The sequence below is a fragment of the Salmo salar genome, chromosome ssa26 (genome assembly GCF_905237065.1).
Source record: "Salmo salar chromosome ssa26, Ssal_v3.1, whole genome shotgun sequence".
Classification (NCBI taxonomy): Eukaryota; Metazoa; Chordata; class Actinopteri; order Salmoniformes; family Salmonidae; genus Salmo; species Salmo salar.
The window spans coordinates 40,906,897-40,926,723 of NC_059467.1; the positions used below are offsets into that span (position 1 = coordinate 40,906,897).

The 19,827-nt window shown below is 45.3% G+C and overlaps 1 protein-coding gene across 15 annotated transcripts in view; it reads right to left on the minus strand.

The window, feature by feature from the left end:
• The window catches only part of myo9aa (myosin IXAa), a 202,530-nt gene that overhangs the window by 154,394 nt on the left and 28,309 nt on the right, over positions 1-19,827 (minus strand). For all 15 annotated transcript variants that reach the window (XM_045708257.1, XM_045708250.1, XM_045708251.1 and 12 more), the window contains one exon: positions 16,152-17,131. In XM_045708257.1, coding sequence (XP_045564213.1) covers positions 16,152-17,045 — 894 coding nt within the window. In that variant the 5' untranslated portion in view covers positions 17,046-17,131. The remainder of the gene's footprint in view (positions 1-16,151; positions 17,132-19,827) is intronic.

Here is a 19,827-nt window from a genome sequence, read left to right on the forward strand (position 1 = left end):
CTCACCAGCCTCGCCTTAAATAAAAAGAGGCTTTTTGAGGCAGCACAAACACAAGCACATTGTTGGGCTGCCACTTACTGGACACAGCATCTGCCACTGCCGAGCCAACTGGTAGCCTTTAGTACTGTGACAGGAGCCAGACCCCGGCACACTAGCATCAGCCTGGGCAGCTAATGCTACGCCTGTTCAGAGATTAGGATACGTTTCTGCACAGACTTCTGAGCAAGTGAATGCTATGCCTGTTCAGAGTTTGGGCTACTGCAGTTCTGCAGTTCACTAATACGTTTCTGCACAGACTTCTGAGCAAGTGAAGGCTATAACAGATATGGTATTGTTTGAGTGGTCTTTGTCTCCAGAAAAGGTCCCCTGAGCAAATGATTGTGCATCATCTTGACTTGATGTCAATTAGTAATAGTTGCAGGAAAATGTGAGTAACTAGAGCAGATCAAGGACAATGCATTGTTTCTCTCCAGACTAATACAGATGTTATTAGTCTGTCTTCTCGTAACAAACTCCACCACCTGCACTGTGTACACCAAATACAATACGCCCCCAGTCACACAGACAGGATGTTGACATGGAGATGTTTTGGAAGGGTCTGGCAGCAGATGAGCTCAAGTCTAGTTGGAGCATCCCTTCCTTTGATTTAGTAAGGGGAGTGGACTCACCGCTCACAACCATCAAAGTATTCACTCTGGCCCTGTCGATACTTGGATCCGACGCAGAGACAAAATGTCTGACTGCACTTTGACCTGGCTGCAGCCCTTTGATCCAATGGGAGAAGCAGCAGTGAGCGTCGATCCACTATGAACGCTTATTTTTTCAGAGGGAACTTCTGGGGGAACTTTATTTGTGGTGTCAAATACAGTACAAGCACATAAAAATCACACAGGACTGCAATACATTCAAACACATGAATGTTGAGTCAGGTTGACAAAGTAGGTCCAGGATGGAACAACATGTACTGTAGCGAACAGTCCCTGCTCAGCTAGCTAGCGCTGCATCAGGCCAGTCTTCCATTACAACCCTACAGTGTCTATGAGAGAAACTGTGCATGGCTCTGGCTCTGCCTGGGGGAGATAAGGAGTGTTGAGAAGAAGCAGAGGGAAGTTGGTTAGCATTCCTCTACCTAGATGCCAATTGGTTGAAGCAAATCATTAAAATTCACGACAGCTCAGTCTATTGGGGGGGGGGGGGGGGAATAGCGGTTAGTGCACTGGCATGTTTATTTGTTATTTTATTTACCCTTATTTTACCAGGTCAGTTGACTGAGAACACATTCTCATTTACAGCAACGACCTGGGGAATAGTTACAGGGGAAAGGAGGGGGATGAATGAGCCAATTGGAAGCTAGGGATGATTAGATGGCCGTGATGGTATGAGGGCCAGATTGGGAATTTAGCCAGGACACCGGGGTTAACACCCCTACCCTTAACAATAAGAGCCATGTGATCTTTAGTGAACACAGAGAGTCAGGACACCCGTTCAACATCCCATCCGAAAGACGGCACCCTACACAGGGCAATGTCCCCAATCACTGCCCTGGGGCATTGGGATATTCTTTAGACCAGAGGAAAGAGTGCCTCCTATTGCCCCTCCAACACCACTTATACACTACATGTATAGTAATAAGACTTTTGAGAACACTTTAGAAGATGACTAGTAATATCAGAGTCCCCCAAAAATAGAGTGTGTGTGTGTGTGTGTGTGTGTGTGTGTGTGTGTGTGGTTGGAATGAAGCTTATTTAGGAGTTGAGGCTGGTACAATGCACACGTATACAAGGAGAATGCAGCCTGTGTGAAAGGGAGGACAGAGGAGGTGTGTGTAGCTCAGACGGAGAGGAGGTCAGCTCACCACAGCCGTTCTAATGAGGCTAGTCCATGTAAACAGCATTCCAGCAGGGGAAGAGATACATGTGTTCTTAACAGGTTGATCCATTACATACTACCATATCCTGTACTGCATCTATTCTACAGCTCACAGGACTCTGGTCAACTTTCACAGTTAACAAGGATTATAGTTAACAACCTTATATATCATAACTTTAACTGTAGTTACTGTGGCAAGGGGGCTGCCCCTAACCACCCCATATCAAGGTGATGGAAAAGGATTGAAACTGTAGAAACCATTGACAGTATACACAAAGTTATTACTACACTTATTCAAAATGGGAGGCCCAACACACAGCCTCCTGTTGAAAACACTTCCTGGTATGTATACGTCTTCCTTTCACGAGAGCCAAATCAGGACGTTCCCTGTTTAAAACATGCACGGTACAGAAGCATATGACGTTTTCACATAACCCAGTGTTCTCGGATTGGAGCCTATTTTAATGACGAACACAATCACAGTAAGCACAGCGGTTTGCAGCCCACTATAATTGGGCAGTTTATCATCTCATTTCGTCATTATCTTTACATTACAAGTAGGGCTGACCCAATTAGTCGACTGGTCAATATATATATATATATATAATATAGCTCAAAAAAATAAAGGGAACACTTAAACAACACAATGTAACTCCAAGTCAATCACACTTCTGTGAAATCAAACTGTCCACTTAGGAAGCAACACTGATTGACAATAAATTTCATATGCTGTTGTGCAAATGGAATAGACAACAGGTGGAAATTATAGGCAATTAGCAAGACACCCCCAATAAAGAAGTGGTTCTGCAGGTGGGGACCACAGACCACTTCTCAGTTCCTATGCTTCCTGGCTGATGTTTTGGTCACTTTTGAATGCTGGCGGTGCTTTCACACTAGTGGTAGCATGAGACGGAGTCTACAACCCACACAAGTGGCTCAGGTAGTGCAGCTCATCCAGGATGGCACATCAATGCGAGCTGTGGCAAGAAGGTTTGCTGTGTCTGTCAGCGTAGTGTCCAGAGCATGGAGGCGCTACCAGGAGACAGGCCAGTACATCAGGAGACGTGGAGGAGGCCGTAGGAGGGCAACAACCCAGCAGCAGGACCGCTACCTCCGCCTTTGTGCAAGGAGGAGCAGGAGGAGCACTGCCAGAGCCCTGCAAAATGACCTCCAGCAGGCCACAAATGTGCATGTGTCTGCTCAAACGGTCAGAAACAGACTCCATGAGGGTGGTATGAAGGCCCGACGTCCACAGGTGGGGGTTGTGCTTACAGCCCAACACCGTGCAGGACGTTTGGCATTTGCCAGAGAACACCAAGATTGGCAAATTCGCCACTCTTCACAGATGAAAGCAGGTTCACACTGAGCACATGTGACAGACATGACAGAGTCTGGAGACGCCGTGGAGAACGTTCTGCTGCCTGCAACATCCTCCAGCATGACCGGTTTGGCGGTGGGTCAGTCATGGTGTGGGGTGGCATTTCTTTGGGGGGCCGCACAGCCCTCCATGTGCTCGCCAGAGGTAGCCTGACTGCCATTAGGTACCGAGATGAGATCCTCAGACCCCTTGTGAGACCATATGCTGGTGCGGTTGGCCCTGGGTTCCTCCTAATGCAAGACAATGCTAGACCTCATGTGGCTGGAGTGTGTCAGCAGTTCCTGCAAGAGGAAGGCATTGATGCTATGGACTGGCCCGCCCGTTCCCCAGACCTGAATCCAATTGAGCACATCTGGGACATCATGTCTCGCTCTATCCACCAACGCCACATTGCACCACAGACTGTCCAGGAGTTGGCGGATGCTTTAGTCCAGGTCTGGGAGGAGATCCCTCAGGAGACCATCCGCCACCTCATCAGGAGCATGCCCAGGCATTGTAGGGAGGTCATACATGCACGTGGAGGCCACACACACTACTGAGCCTCATTTTGACTTGTTTTAAGGACATTACATCAAAGTTGGATCAGCCTGTAGTGTGGTTTTCCACTTTAATTTTGAGTGTGACTCCAAATCCAGACCTCCATGGGTTGATAAATTGGATTTCCATTGATTATTTTTGTGTGATTTTGTTGTCAGCACATTCAACTATGTAAAGAAAAAAGTATTTAATAAGATTATTTCTTTCATTCAGATCTAGGATGTGTTGTTTAACTGTTCCTTTTATTTTTTTGAGCAGTATATATATGTATATAATCCATTGCGGAGGCCGTGGGGATGGCTCAGTCCAGGAAGAAGGGGAGTGGGCTAAAATGAACATCTCGCTCCAGAATGCGCTCTCTCCCGCCTATTTGTGCACATTCATTGTTTCATAATTTCCTTTCATTTCCCCATTACACATATCACCAGTAGTACATTTACCATTAATTCCTATATTTTTCTAATCTACAATGTTTGTTTGGTTACGGTAATTTCTGTTCATGCATTTAATATATTATTATTTCAGAGTCTTCTACCGTTTTCATTGTCGGAGTGGACACGTTTTTTACAGAGCACACAACCTATGCTACCCTTGTGAGAAACAAGTTTTGGTTTATTTCATTCCATTTTACGAGTTTAGTCATTGTCTTTTGTTTGGAGCACTCCTGTCAATGTTGAGTAAGGACGCACACCTGATTACTCATAGAAGTAGGCCTATAGCCTACCTGGCCTGGGCGCAAATGTAGGCATATAAACAGTGGTGGAAAAAGTACCCAACAGTCATACAATACTTGAGTAAAAGTAAAGATATCTTAAGAGAAAATGGCTCAAGTAAAAGTAAGTCACCCAGTAAAATACTAATTGAGTATTTTAAAAGTCTAAAAGTATTTGTTTAAAAATATATTTAAGTAGCAAAAGTAAAAATCATTTCAAATTGCTTATATTAAGCAAACCAGACGGCACCATTTTCTTGTTTTTTTTCATATACGGATAGCCAGGGGCACACTCGGACATCATTCACAAAGGAAGCATTTGTGTTTAGTGAGTCGCCAGATCAGAGGCCAGGGATGTTCGGTTGATAAGTGTGTGAGAATTTGACTATTTTCCTGTCCTGCTAAGCATTCAAAATGTACTTTTGGGTGTCAAGTAAAATGTATGGAGTAAAAATTACAATATTTTCTTAAGGAATGTAGTGAAGTAAAAGTAGTAAAAAATACAAGTAAGTAAAGTAAAGTACAGATACCCAAAAAACTACTTAAGTAGTACTTTCAAGTATTTTTACACCACTGCATATGAATGCACCCATTGGGGGATCTGATAGTATTTCTGATTGGCTTAATGCACCACCACCACTAATGAGCTGAAGAGCTTCTCAAAGTCATGTTTTCTTCACCTCAAACAGCAAGCAAACATAATATGTTTTTACATCCACTGAGGATGACAATAGTTCCTCAATGTATTCCAGCTCGCTTCGTTTCGATAACTACTCAGCATGAAAGTGCAAAAATGTCATGCTCTAATCCAGTGGAAACTTCCTAAAATAGGCCTACATGATTACTTATTATCCCTTGTGGAAATAGCCTATAGCTGTGTCTGTCCCGCTGGAAACGGAGGGCCCAGAATATTTTACACAATGTCACAAGTTTGCTAGCAAGAGCTTCCAGCCAGACTCAAGTTAATAGTTAAAACAAATGTTTAAAGTTTGTTGCAGACAGGCCATATGTAGCCAATATATATAAAAAACATATCATGACCAAGATTGGGCATCTATAAGGTCTTATTTATGCATACATTTAAGCAATGATATATATGTATGACACACAACTAGTCAAAAGTATATATATTTTAAAAATCAGGATATTTTCTACCTGCAGGCTGCAATGTTATTATTTGTTGGCTTCATATGCTTTTAAGGTTTATCATTGTCATTTAGATAGATTTTTGATTAACCACATGACAATGATTTTGAGATACGAAGACGTTGTTATAAATGTAATGAAAATGTGCATATGAAAGCCATATCTGGCACACAGATCGGTATATATTTATTTTTATACATTTGCAAAATTTTCTAAAAACCTTTTTTTTTTTCTCACTTTGTCATTATGGGGTATTGTGTGTAGATTGATTAGGAAAAACTGTAATTGAATACATTTTAGAATAAGGCTGTAACATAACAAAATGTGGAAAAAGTAAAGGGGTCTGAATACTTTCCAAATGTGTGTCTATATATGGAAAAATACACGTTTTAACATTTCTACCAAACACACGTTTTAACATTTCTACCAATCACACGTTTTAACATTTCTACCAATCGATTGGTTGAAAAAACAGAACTTTCATTTTTTTCTCTTTTTTTTGAGACAGCACTAATTACAACCACAGGGATTGAATCCATTTAGCTCGTTTATTTCCTGAAGTGGATCATCTCTGACATGTATATGATCTTAATGAGGCAGACAACTAGATCTACTAGAAAGTCTGACCCAGAACCAGTCACACCAGCAACCTAATGGGGTGAGAGAATAACACAGGTGAGAAGGAGTATAATCCCACCTTTAGCCTTTTCTGTCATCTATACGATGTTAGGAGGAACTGGAACTGAGCCTGGATCTGCTGACTGTTTAGTCAACCAGTCGATACCGTAGGACTACAGTTACAATACCTTGTGTAACCTCGCACGAGCACACACACACCTCACCCCAGGGCCTCAACACACGCCCTCTCAATAGACACACACACAGGGTGATTTGGTTTCACACAAACAAAATGGACACACCAGATTCTACACCAGAAAGCCGAGAGCTCAATGGATCCCAATCTGTCTGGTACATGTCGTAGTGGGAGTACAATAGTAGCATGTTGCCTTGGGCCAAATAATCATTACTGCAGCTCCATCCACAGACAGTAACTAGTCTGACCCTCCAGACTCCTTACTGCAGCTCCATCCACAAAAACGAACTAGCCTGACCCTCCAGACTCCTTACTGCAGCTCCATCCACAGACAGTAACTAGCCTGACCCTCCAGACTCCTTACTGCAGCTCCATCCACAAAAACAAACTAGCCTGACCCTCCAGACTCCTTACAGCAGCTCCATCCACAGACAGTAACTAGCCTGACCCTCCAGACTCCTTACTGCAGCTCCATCCACAGACAGTAACTAGCCTGACCCTCCAGACTCCTTACTGCAGCTCCATCCACAGACAGTAACTAGCCTGACCCTCCAGACTCCTTACTGCAGCTCCATCCACAGACAGTAACTAGCCTGACCCTCCAGACTCCTTACTGCAGCTCCATCCACAGACAGTAACTAGCCTGACCCTCCAGACTCCTTACTGCAGCTCCATCCACAGACAGTAACTAGCCTGACCCTCCAGACTCCTTACTGCAGCTCCATCCACAGACAGTAACTAGCCTGACCCTCCAGACTCCTTACTGCAGCTCCATCCACAGACAGTAACTAGCCTGACCCTCCAGACTCCTTACTGCAGCTCCATCCACAGACAGTAACTAGCCTGACCCTCCAGACTCCTTACTGCAGCTCCATCCACAGACACTAACTAGCCTGACCCTCCAGACTCCTTACTGCAGCTCCATCCACAGACACTAACTAGCCTGACCCTCCAGACTCCTTACTGCAGCTCCATCCACAGACAGTAACTAGCCTGACCCTCCAGACTCCTTACTGCAGCTCCATCCACAGACAGTAACTAGCCTGACCCTCCAGACTCCTTACGGCAGCTCCATCCACAGACAGTAACTAGCCGGAGGTCTTCTACAGAGATTATTTTCTTGAATCCATGTTTTAGGGGAAACAGTCTGCAAAGTAGGCTACATTTCAATCAAAGCAAGTTGCATGATCCCGATTCCTCAGTGGTGAGTGTGGGTATACTTACTGTGTCCCACCTGGATTTCAAACCATATATCTCCTGGTCACCATCCTATTCTCCAACCACTAGCTCACACTGCAGGCTCAGCACTGATAGAGAGAAGAAGCTAAAAGGCAACCAGACTATAAAACATCTTTAAGTCTAATTAACGGCTTTGTTACGTCACTAAGCCATGCGGAAGGAGTTTTATTATTTTTTACTTTATTTAACTAGGCAAGTCAGTTAAGAAAAAAAATCTTATTTACAATGACGGCCTACCCAGGCCAATCCCGGACGACGCAGGGCCAATGGGACTCCCAATCACGGCCAGTTGTGATACAGCCTGGAATCGAACCAGTGTCCGTAGTGACGCCTCTAGCACTGAGATGCTGTGCCTTAGACCGCTGCGCCACTCGGGAGCCCTCACAGAGTTGATATGTGTGTGTGTGTGTGCATGCACGTGTGTGTGCAAATTAGAGGAAGCTATGCACACACACTAACAGCAGTGCCAGGAGCCTTGAATCGGGCTCCAGTGCGTCCCCCAGCTGCTCCCACACTAAGGCCCTGTGACAGCTCCTTATTCTTCAAAGGCAGAAAATGATGATGCAAGCACAGAAAGAGCAGCGTAAGTCACTCCGGACTGCCTGCTCCTGACTCGCTCCCAGGGCAGCCAGCTGTCTCCACCCACACCTACAGGTAGCACAGAACTAGTCTTTCTCCTCAGAGATTATTGTTCTGAAGTGCTAGAAAAATGTCTTGATACGCGTCATCCTTAATGAATCTATACTCCCTACCCTTCACTGAAATCACATATTAGCTTTCTTGTTTATCTCAAATTGTTGCCATGTTCCCACAGCTGTCTTTTATTATGATGGCTTTTTAACTGCGGGATAAAAACTAATCTTGACCGCAGGCCAATTGTCTTGGACAGGTAGAAAAAGTATTCTGTTGGTGAAAATGTTGTAAAACAAATTGTAACTGATCACAATGTATCATTGTTGTTGCAGCTTAGTTTATAACGACATTTGATTAATACTAACCCTGGCTAACTAATACTAAACCTGGCTAACTAATACTAAACCTATTCAGTAAACCATCTCTAAGGGAGGGGGGGGGGGTCTTTAACAGACAATCCATCTGGATTGGAGTGGTAGCTACAGGCTAGAGCTGAACAAGTCAACGGGCTATCCTATCTGGCCCTTATCTCTGCAATCTGCCCACCCTTTTCCTCCCATCAATCTGTCAAGACTGTTTGCACTCTGCTTGTACATGTCGCGTTGACAATAGTGTGTGTGAGGCAAACCACTACGTTGAGCATTTGACAAACATGTCAGTTATCTCCAAGACGATACACTGGTTTCCTGAGCTGGCCTATGATTACTGATGAGCAGTATGGAACAAACAGAACACAGTTAGAGGCAAGAGCAACTCTGAAACTGAACAATTGATTTCAATTGGGTTGTATTGAGGTAGTTTGGTTTTTCTGAGGTGGATCCCAATGTAGCTCAAGTTCCCAATGCTAAACATCTTGTCCACATAGGGTTCTGCTGTATCTAGGAAAGAAATGTAAACAATGTTAGGAAATTATGGACATCGGCTAGGTGCCAAATGGCTAGAGGAGAAAGATGGAACCATTAGTAGTAGTGGATAGAGGAGGACAGGAGGAGAAAGATGGAACCATTAGTAGTAGTGGATAGAGGAGGACGGGAGGAGAAAGACGGAACCATTAGTAGTAGTGGATAGAGGAGGACAGGAGGAGAAAGACGGAACCATTAGTAGTAGTGGATAGAGGAGGACGGGAGGAGAAAGACGGAACCATTAGTAGTAGTGGATAGAGGAGGACGGGAGGAGAAAGATGGAACCATTAGTAGTAGTGGATAGAGGAGGACAGGAGGAGAAAGATGGAACCATTAGTAGTAGTGGATAGAGGAGGACGGGAGGAGAAAGATGGAACCATTAGTAGTAGTGGATAGAGGAGGACGGGAGGAGAAAGATGGAACCATTAGTAGTAGTGGATAGAGGAGGACGGGAGGAGAAAGATGGAACCATTAGTAGTAGTGGATAGAGGAGGACGGGAGGAGAAAGATGGAACCATTAGTAGTAGTGGATAGAGGAGGACGGGAGGAGAAAGATGGAACCATTAGTAGTAGTGGATAGAGGAGGACGGGAGGAGAAAGATGGAACCATTAGTAGTAGTGGATAGAGGAGGACAGGAGGAGAAAGATGGAACCATTAGTAGTAGTGGATAGAGGAGGACAGGAGGAGAAAGATGGAACCATTAGTAGTAGTGGATAGAGGAGGACGGGAGGAGAAAGATGGAACCATTAGTAGTAGTGGATAGAGGAGGACGGGAGGAGAAAGATGGAACCATTAGTAGTAGTGGATAGAGGAGGACGGGAGGAGAAAGATGGAACCATTAGTAGTAGTGGATAGAGGAGGACAGGAGGAGAAAGATGGAACCATTAGTAGTAGTGGATAGAGGAGGACGGGAGGAGAAAGATGGAACCATTAGTAGTAGTGGATAGAGGAGGACGGGAGGAGAAAGATGGAACCATTAGTAGTAGTGGATAGAGGAGGACGGGAGGAGAAAGATGGAACCATTAGTAGTAGTGGATAGAGGAGGACGGGAGGAGAAAGATGGAACCATTAGTAGTAGTGGATAGAGGAGGACAGGAGGAGAAAGATGGAACCATTAGTAGTAGTGGATAGAGGAGGACGGGAGGAGAAAGATGGAACCATTAGTAGTAGTGGATAGAGGAGGACGGGAGGAGAAAGATGGAACCATTAGTAGTAGTGGATAGAGGAGGACAGGAGGAGAAAGATGGAACCATTAGTAGTAGTGGATAGAGGAGGACGGGAGGAGAAAGATGGAACCATTAGTAGTAGTGGATAGAGGAGGACAGGAGGAGAAAGATGGAACCATTAGTAGTAGTGGATAGAGGAGGACAGGAGGAGAAAGATACAACCATCTCCATCCCACATTCATTGTCATCCTTCAGTGATCCCTACACACTACTCACAGCAGTACGTGACCTAGAAACATGACCTTACCCCTCAGTAGTTCCAGAGACATGCGCCTGGCTGATGGCAGCTTGAGTGTCACTATTCATCTCAATCAATCCAAAGCTTGATTAATTGGAGCACTTGAGAGACAGGGCATGTCAGGAGCTAACAGCTAACTGTTGGTGTTGGCAGAGCTCCAAACAGAGTAAAGCCTCTCGTAAGTGATATCTTCCGTCAAGCGTTAACATCCTGTCTGTGCCCGTGGCCCCGAGGTGAGCTTCTCAACTGACAGCCACTGGAAAATGACTGTGTGCCCAGCTTTGGTTTTGCAACAATAATATAGAAATCCCCTGAAGGAAATATGTTTATTTATTTAACTAGGCAAGTCAGTTAAGAACAAATTCTTATTTACAATGACGGCCTACTCCGGCCAAACCCTAAGGACGCTGGGCCAATTGTGCGCCGCCCTATCGGACTCCCAATCACGGCTGTTAGTGATACAGCCTGGTATCCTACTCATAACGCTTATCCGACCTTATCCGACCTTATCCGACCGTATCCGACCGTATCCGCTGCGTTTAATAAGCAGTGCTACTACAAAGCTCAATGATAAAGTATTGAATCGCTTCAACCATTTATGGCCATTAGCAAATGCAGTGAGCTAATGAGCCATTATCTTAAATAGCCTTCATAACGTTCCTGTTTGTGGTAGGCATTTATTTAGAGCATGAGCTACGTGCTTGAAGGGAGTGTCTCATACTATCTCAAGGCTAAAGCCAAGAGAATAATGTGCATCATAAATCACATCTGTCAGAACAATGCTAGCAGGTATGTTGCTATATTCTCATTATGGATTTCTATGTTCGCAAATGTTGACCTTGAGCCTAGAGTTAACTGAGGTAGTGGTTTGACAGGTAACACTACTCTATAGTCTCTGTTGTAGGTCCAGCTGAATGGCTATGTCAGTGGATATATGTACATACTGGCTGCCTGAATAGTGCTTGACAGCTGGACCAAAGGTTAGATGTGTGTTAGCTAGCTAGCTAGTCCGGGGGCTCTGACATTAGCGTAAAAACCAGTAGCACATTGTTCTCTCAGGAGTGAAATGGTGGCCGACCCAGCCCCCCCCCCCATGTTTGAGTGGGAGTCAAGTCAAGGTAATGTACCATCAAAGGGAGGGAGAGAGGAATGAAAAGACAGGAAGATATCTATTGCATACTCCTCGCCTCCTTCTTAAAACCCATTGGATGAGAAAGCCAGAGGTCCCTCCCCTCTGACCTTCTGCTCCAATGGGTTTTGAGAAAGAGGCGAGGAGAGAGGAGTATGGAATGGAGACACTCTCAGTGTCTTAATTCAACCTTAACAGCAGTCTTAAAAGCTCTGTTAAGAATATTAGAGGGAAGCAGGATTCTGTTCCACACAACTAACTTGTAGAAATTTACCTTGGATGAATAGATTCTTGATTTAAACCGAGTTCACACTGCTACATCCCTATACCTCTTAAAGCCACTGTCTGGGTGAGATGTGTTCCATCTCCAAGGTTAGACTGTTGCGGTGAGATGTGTTCCATCTCCAAGGTTAGACTGTCTGGGTGAGGTGTATTCCATCTCCAAGGTTAGACTGTCGGGGTGAGATGTGTTCCATCTCCAAGGTTAGACTGTCTGGGTGAGGTGTGTTCCATCTCCAAGGTTAGACTGTCAGGGTGAGGTGTGTTCCATCTCCAAGGTTAGACTGTCGGGGTGAGGTGTGTTCCATCTCCAAGGTTAGACTGTCGGGGTGAGGTGTGTTCCATCTCCAAGGTTAGACTGTCTGGGTGAGGTGTGTTCCATCTCCAAGGTTGGGGCCAGTTCCATGGTCAGTGATCATGAGCAAAGGAGACGAGGAAAGGAAGATGTCAGTATTGGTACTAGTCAGCTATAGAGTGGACTGGACTAGGCCCTAGTTCCCTTTGTCCCTCTCCTAGTTCCCTTAGTCCCCCTCTCCTAGTTCCCTTAGTCCCCCTCTCCTGGGCCTTAGCATTACTAAATCAGTAAAGGGCAGATACGCAATCTCACTGTGCAAACAATTAAATGCTGCACCTCTGCACTCAAAAACCACTCAATTGTGCCGGCGTGTTAGAGATTAACCCACAGGGCTTACACATTAGCTGTCCAGAGTGGAGACACACACATTAGCTGTCCAGAGTGGAGACGCACACATTAGCTGTCCAGAGTGGGAGACGCACACATTAGCTGTCCAGAGTGGGAGACGCACACATTAGCTGTCCAGAGTGGGAGACGCACACATTAGCTGTCCAGAGTGGGAGACGCACACATTAGCTGTCCAGAGTGGGAGACGCACACATTAGCTGTCCAGAGTGGGAGACGCACACATTAGCTGTCCAGAGTGGGAGACGCACACATTAGCTGTCCAGAGTGGGAGACGCACACATTAGCTGTCCAGAGTGGGAGACACACACATTAGCTGTCCAGAGTGGAGACACACACATTAGCTGTCCAGAGTGGAGACGCACACATTAGCTGTCCAGAGTGGGAGACACACACACTAGCTGTCCAGAGTGGGAGACACACACATTAGCTGTCCAGAGTGGAGACACACACATTAGCTGTCCAGAGTGGAGACACACACATTAGCTGTAAAAACACAGAGGCTGTAAAAAATAGCACCCCTTGATCTTGGTCACGTTTTGTCATTTCAAACACTTGGCTTTCAGACTGGTATCAGAAACTGCTTTAACAGTACGGCTGGATGAATCTAGAGCAATATTTCTCCCTCAAACACTTGACTTGTAATAGGCCTACAGTATAGGTGTTCATGTTCTCATATAGAACGAGGCAAGTAAGTACTGTACACCAATCAGGGTCAGGGTTGACCAAAACACCTGCTTGTCCAGTTCTTACAATTAGTTCAGAACACTAAAACTGTACACTTTCCAAAGCCACCTAAAACAATATAGTCCTCAGTCACACAGTACGAGTGTGATGCCACTCTGAAGTGCTCCTCAAGGAATGTCAGAAGGAATGTGTACACTCCCACGTTCAATGAAACCCAAGCTACTGTAAACAGACTGTGGTCAGACGGCGAACCACCGAGATGGAAAAAAGAGGATAGTTGCCAGGGTATTCTGGTGAAATAAGGTTCAGGTGTTGTTGTTGTGTGACATACAGATGAATGACAGAGGATGTGGGGGGGGCCTGTAAATCCCTCTGCAATGTTCAGAAATAGAGGGTGCCCCTAAATAACCTACTGGGCTTGTTATTCAGACAACCTACGCCTCTGACAAAGGTAGCACAACTCAGTAATAAACAACTCATTTTGAGTTTGTCCTTCCTTCCAAGCTCTGTTGCCGCCCATCTCAACAGATTCAGAATTTATTTGATTGAACTATTATGTAATGACAACCTTGGCTGGTGCTTTGGGTTCTGGTCTGGTATCCAAAAACAAGGGGGAAACAGTGAAACAAGAAGGCACAACTGTAGCCATTCAGAAGCTGCTGTGGGCAGAGGAAAAAGCTCCTCTGTGTACAATATAATCCCTGCACAGCTGGATGAAAACTGCAATAAAGCTTTCTATAGAGCAGGAGAACTCTGGCCACAGGGACAGCTGGGGCCAGACACTGTTGCATAAGAACACACAGCTCATCCCATCTATTAGGTACAAGCCAACAGAGTCTGAACACACAGCTCATCCTGTCTTTCAGGTACAAACCAGGTTGATCATAGAGCAACGGTTTCTTCATTACTGGAAACTGTTTTTATTGCACCATCAACCACAGCTGCTGTACTACTACACTACACATAGACTGATAGGAGGTACTGTAGACTGGCTGACACAAACAGCACTGTAGACTGGCTGACACAAACAGCAGTGTAGACTGGCTGACACAAACAGCACTGTAGACTGGCTGACACAAACAGCACTGTAGACTGGCTGACACAAACAGCACTGTAGACTGGCTGACACAAACAGCACTGTAGACTGGCTGACACAAACAGCACTGTAGACTGGCTGACACAAACAGCACGGTAGACTGGCTGACACAAACAGCTGTCATGACGTTGGCCTGGGGGTAGTTTATGACCCCCCCCCCCCATAAATACCTTTCTCCCTTCCCTCTCTCTTGACTCTACAGAAGGAATCTTGAAAAGCCTTTGTTAAACATATAGAGTCTGGGAACATCAAAAGGTGGGGGAAAGGAACCATATTTCGGTAATCCAACCAGTTGAAAATATGCGTTGGTACTTAATGTATATGATGTCAGTTCGGTTGTCATCTGAGACATTCTTATTAATGATAGGACGACAAACTGTATCTGGGAAAGTCTACACATTCTAGTTATCAGATTCACATGGAATTGTTGTGCAATTTAAATGTTTAAATATGAAACTATTTGTGAAAAGATGAAATGTAATTTTAGCTTCCAAATGAGAGAATTGGGTTTTCATGAGTGAACTATGCTCAACTCAGTGGCCCGCCCATGTGAACAGACATGGGTTGTAAACACGGCCAGCATCTACGACCAACCTACCGAAGCGCAGCGCAGAGTAAATATTTATTGCATTTTCCTTTTCCAAATGGGCGGTAAATTAGAATTCATAAGATACTGTATTTACAATAGCGTAGCTTCTCCCTTTGTTCCTCAGTCTTCCCGCTCTTTCACTCAAACCCAACCTCCTTTCCTTTGTGTAACCAGCCGTCATGTCGGCTCCGTCCACCAGGGACATTTTCTGTATGACATCATTTGCATTCTGTGTATATGTAATTCTGTGTGATTATTTAGGTATTTAGTAAATAAATAATTAAACCAAAGTTTGTATTGCTGATTCAACTTGTTAGCCAGGGTTCGTGAAGATAACCAAGAATTTACAACTTTCAAATGAGACTGAAATAAGGTGAGGATTAAATATTGAGTGCTATTGATGTAAAATATTACTAGGTCTTTAAGAGTTTATTCGGAAGATAACAGCCCTAAACATTATTTTGTGGTGCCCCGACTTTCTAGTTAATTATCTTCCTGATTAGCGTAATCAGGTAATATTAATTACAGAGAAATTATTTTTTTAGAATAGCATGTCATATCACTTAATCCGGCATAGCCAAAGACACGACACAGCATTGTAGACTGGCTGACAGAAACAGCATTGTAGACTGGCTGACAGAAACAGCATTGTAGACTGGCTGACAGAAACAGCATTGTAGACTGGCTGACTGAAACAGCATTGTAGACTGGCTGACTGAAACAGCATTGTAGACTGGCTGACTGAAACAGCATTGTAGACTGGCTGACTGAAACAGCATTGTAGACTGGCTGACTGAAACAGCATTGTAGACTGGCTGACTGAAACAGCATTGTAGACTGGCTGACTGAAACAGAACAAAATAATTTTGGCTCATTTTGTATCCATGAGAGGAAACCAGCACCAGAAAACTCAGCGAAAAAAATAACCATCACTGTTACAAATTCCAAAGGATTTTTATTGCATGGGTGTCCTTACCTCCAACACTGGCCCTGCCCCCAGAATGATCTGCTCCACCCCGCTGGCGAATCCCTTCTGGCTGAGGGCAGTCAGGTGGTGAATCAGGAAGTTGGTGCTCTGGGTCTTTCCCGAGCCGCTCTCCCCAGAGATGACGATGCACTGGTTCCTCCGCCGCTGAAGCATGGCATGGTAGGCCACATCCGCCACGGCGTAGATGTGCGGCTCCAGGTCTCCCAGAGCGTGGTTGTCGTACATCTTGACGTACTTAGGGTTATAGATGGGGAGGAACTGGAAGGGGTTAATGACGATGAGGATGCTGCCTACGTAGGTGTAAATCCTCTCCTGGCGGAAGCGCGAGCGTAGGTTGTCCAGCAGCGAGCGCTCGGTGAGCTCCGGCAGGCAGCACAAGTCGGCGTGGTCACCCCTGACCTCCTCCTGTGGCAACAGGCCACGCTCCGTCATGCGCCGGCGCTCCTCGGTCACACGCAGCCACATCTGCAGGCTGCCGCCGTAGTGGATGGAGCCATCCAGATTCTTCTGCCGCAGCAGGAAGCGGTAGTCCTCCCCGCCGCCTGAGCCCGAGCGCTGCTCCAGAGCCCCGCGGGGCCACAGCATCATCCGCTGGACTGGGCAGTCGCTGGGGTTCAGGATCCATTCTTCCCCGCCAAATTCCTTGACCTCGGCTAGCACATAGCAGCGGTCGCGGTCCAGACGCAGGCGCTCCAGGCAGCGCTCGATGGCCTCGGCGGCCGTGGTGCTTTTGCGGGCGCTGACGGGGCAGTAGATGGTGCCCTCGGCCAGAGAGCCCGGATAGATGCGCAGGGTGAACTCCGAGTCCTCGTAGCGTCCTCGCCTGCCCAGCGTGCCCACGCCGCCGATCCCGCCGCCGTGGCCGCCATCACGAGCGCTCATGGTGTCACAGGGGTTCCCATTAGCAGTCACTTGACCTCGCACGTCCTTCACTAGGCCGGATGGGAGACTGCCTCAAGACATCACCGCTGGAGGAGACAGAGAAATAGAGGAGGGTTAGAGATGACAAGGCAACACACAGAGAGGTTAACACCGTAAATCATTCGTCACTGAATCCACCCCAAAAAAATTGCATTTCATGTTATTATGTAATCTATGAAAAATGTCCAAATGAGTTTATAGCTGGCTGGCCAACATAAAAAGACTGGAACATTCAGGGATAACAGCATCTGGGCCGACTAGATTACACTGCACAGCAGCAGCAGTCCATCCCCATGCCAAGACTAGCAGCTGCCAGCTTCTCCACTGAACACACAATAACACCATTCAAAACCTTAATATACACCCAAAGGTCCTGATGGGGTGACTGGTGTCCACAGAGAGAAGAGAAGAGCATTATGAGACAGTCAGAGACAAAACATCTGTCCAACTGGACTGTCCTAAACTCATCAACAATTTGTGACAACTACTTATGTAAAAAGGCTTTATAAAATACATTTGATTGAAGGATGGACAATATAAATGGCCTAAAAATCGGTATAAACGTAGCATTAGTCAGTCTCTCTGTGTGTGTGTGTGTGTGTGTGTGTGTGTGTGTGTGTGTGTGTGTGTGTGTGTGTGTGTACGTACAAACTACTAAGCCCTCTATTGTCTGGGCTCCTCTCTCCTGTATACAGCTCATTCCCCTGGAGACTATACTGAAACCATCCACAATACCTCACACAGAGTGTACACAACTACAAAGGTAGCATAGATATTCAGGTATTCACTAGTTTTGTGTAATTTGTTTTGCATAGGCCAATGATCAGACAGCCTACAGGGAGGTGGTCAGAGACCTGGCCGGGTGGTGCCAGGATAACAACCTATCCCTCAACGTGACCAAGACTAAAGAGATGATTGTGGACTACAGGAAAAGGAGGACCAAGCACGCCCCCATTCTCATCGACTGGGCTGTAGTGGAGCAGGTTGAGAGCTTCAAGTTCCTTGGTATCCACATCACCAACAAACTATCATGGTCCAAACACACCAAGACAGTAGTGAAGAGGGCACGACAACGCCTATTCCCCTCAGGAGACTGAAAAGATTTGGCATGGGTCCTCAGATCCTCAAACATTTCTACAGCTGCACCATCGAGAGCATCCTGACTGGTTGTGTCACTGCCTGGTATGGCAACTACTCAGCCTCCGACCTCAAGGCACTACAGAGGGTAGTGCGTACGGCCCAGTACATCACTGGGGCCAAGCTTCCTGCCATCCAGGACCTCTATACCAGGCGGTGTCAGAGGAAGGCCTAAAAATAAAAATTGTCGAAGACTCCAGCAACCGTAGTCATAGACTGTTTTCTCTGCTACCGCACGACAAGCGGTACTGGAGTGCCAAGTCTAGGTCCAAAAGGCTTCTTAACAGCCATAAGACTCCTGAACATCTAATCAAATGGCTACCAAGACTATTTGCATTGCCCCCACCCTCATTTTTACACTGCTGCTACTCTCTGTTGATTATCTCTTTTACATATTACCTCGACTAACCATTGCCCCCGCACATTGACACTGTATGTAGCCTCGCTACTGTTATATTTTGTTGCTCCTTAATTATTTGTTATTTTTACATTTTTCTTGTAATAAAAAAATAAAAAGTTGTACTTTTCTTAAAAATGCATTGTTGGTTAAGGGCTTGTAAGTAAGCATTTCACTGTAAGGTCTACACCTGTTGTATTCGGCACATGTGACAAACATTTGATTTGATGTAATTGAAACTGGGCGTACAGTCGCACCCTCCTGTATGTCGAGCCATTTGAATGTAAACTTTTTTGTTGTTAATCAAAATGCATTTTTGGGCAGAAATTCCGTTTGGAACATGTGAACTTTCATGTGCCTTAATAACAAACTTGTATGCCATCTGTAAATATGAATAAAATTGTTCAATTACGAGCCTAGTTGGTTTAGCCACAGAAAAAGTCAGCAACCTTCCCGCTAGTCATGATTGGCTGAGATCATGAGTGAGCTGGACATCCAGAGAGATGAGTTTGGATTGGTCTGCCATGTAGCACGCTTCTATCTGTAACATGAGCTAGCTGGTCAGTATGTGTAGGAAATCCTTTCTAACAACGTTTTTTTTAGAAGATATCATCTAGTAGACTGTATAAGTGTTGCTCTCCACTTTCTGCAGGGCCGAGTTTTGAAATCAGTGGAATTAGAGTATGATAGCTAAGGAGATTCTGGCGTTTGATTGCAAATATGCAGACAGAGTCAAAAAGAGAACACACAGAAGGCTGTTGTATATAACACCCGTCTCCAGATTACATATTCAAACTAAGGACAACCATGGCATCCGACACAGTGAGGGAGAAGCGTCCATCCATGTATACGGGTAAGATTGAATGTAGCTAGCTAGCTAGCTACATTCAGATAGTACACGTTTCTAATTTTGTCAGAAAGTCATTTTCATTTCAAGTGTACTGCTAGCTAGCTAGCTAGCGTTTGCTGGCTGTCTCGCTAGCTAATGTTACGTGTATGATCTGTGTAGTTATATTATTCATATCTCAGAGCCATTTGCATAGCTAGTTATAGCCTAATGTTAGCTAGCTAACATTGAACCTAGTTGGTTAGCTACCTGGAGACTCATGCAGGGTAGTAACGTTATGAGTTGGGATTAAGGTTCATTGTTTAGCTAGCTAGCTACATATGCAAGTAACCATTTCAATAGAATGTTCATGACGTCACCGC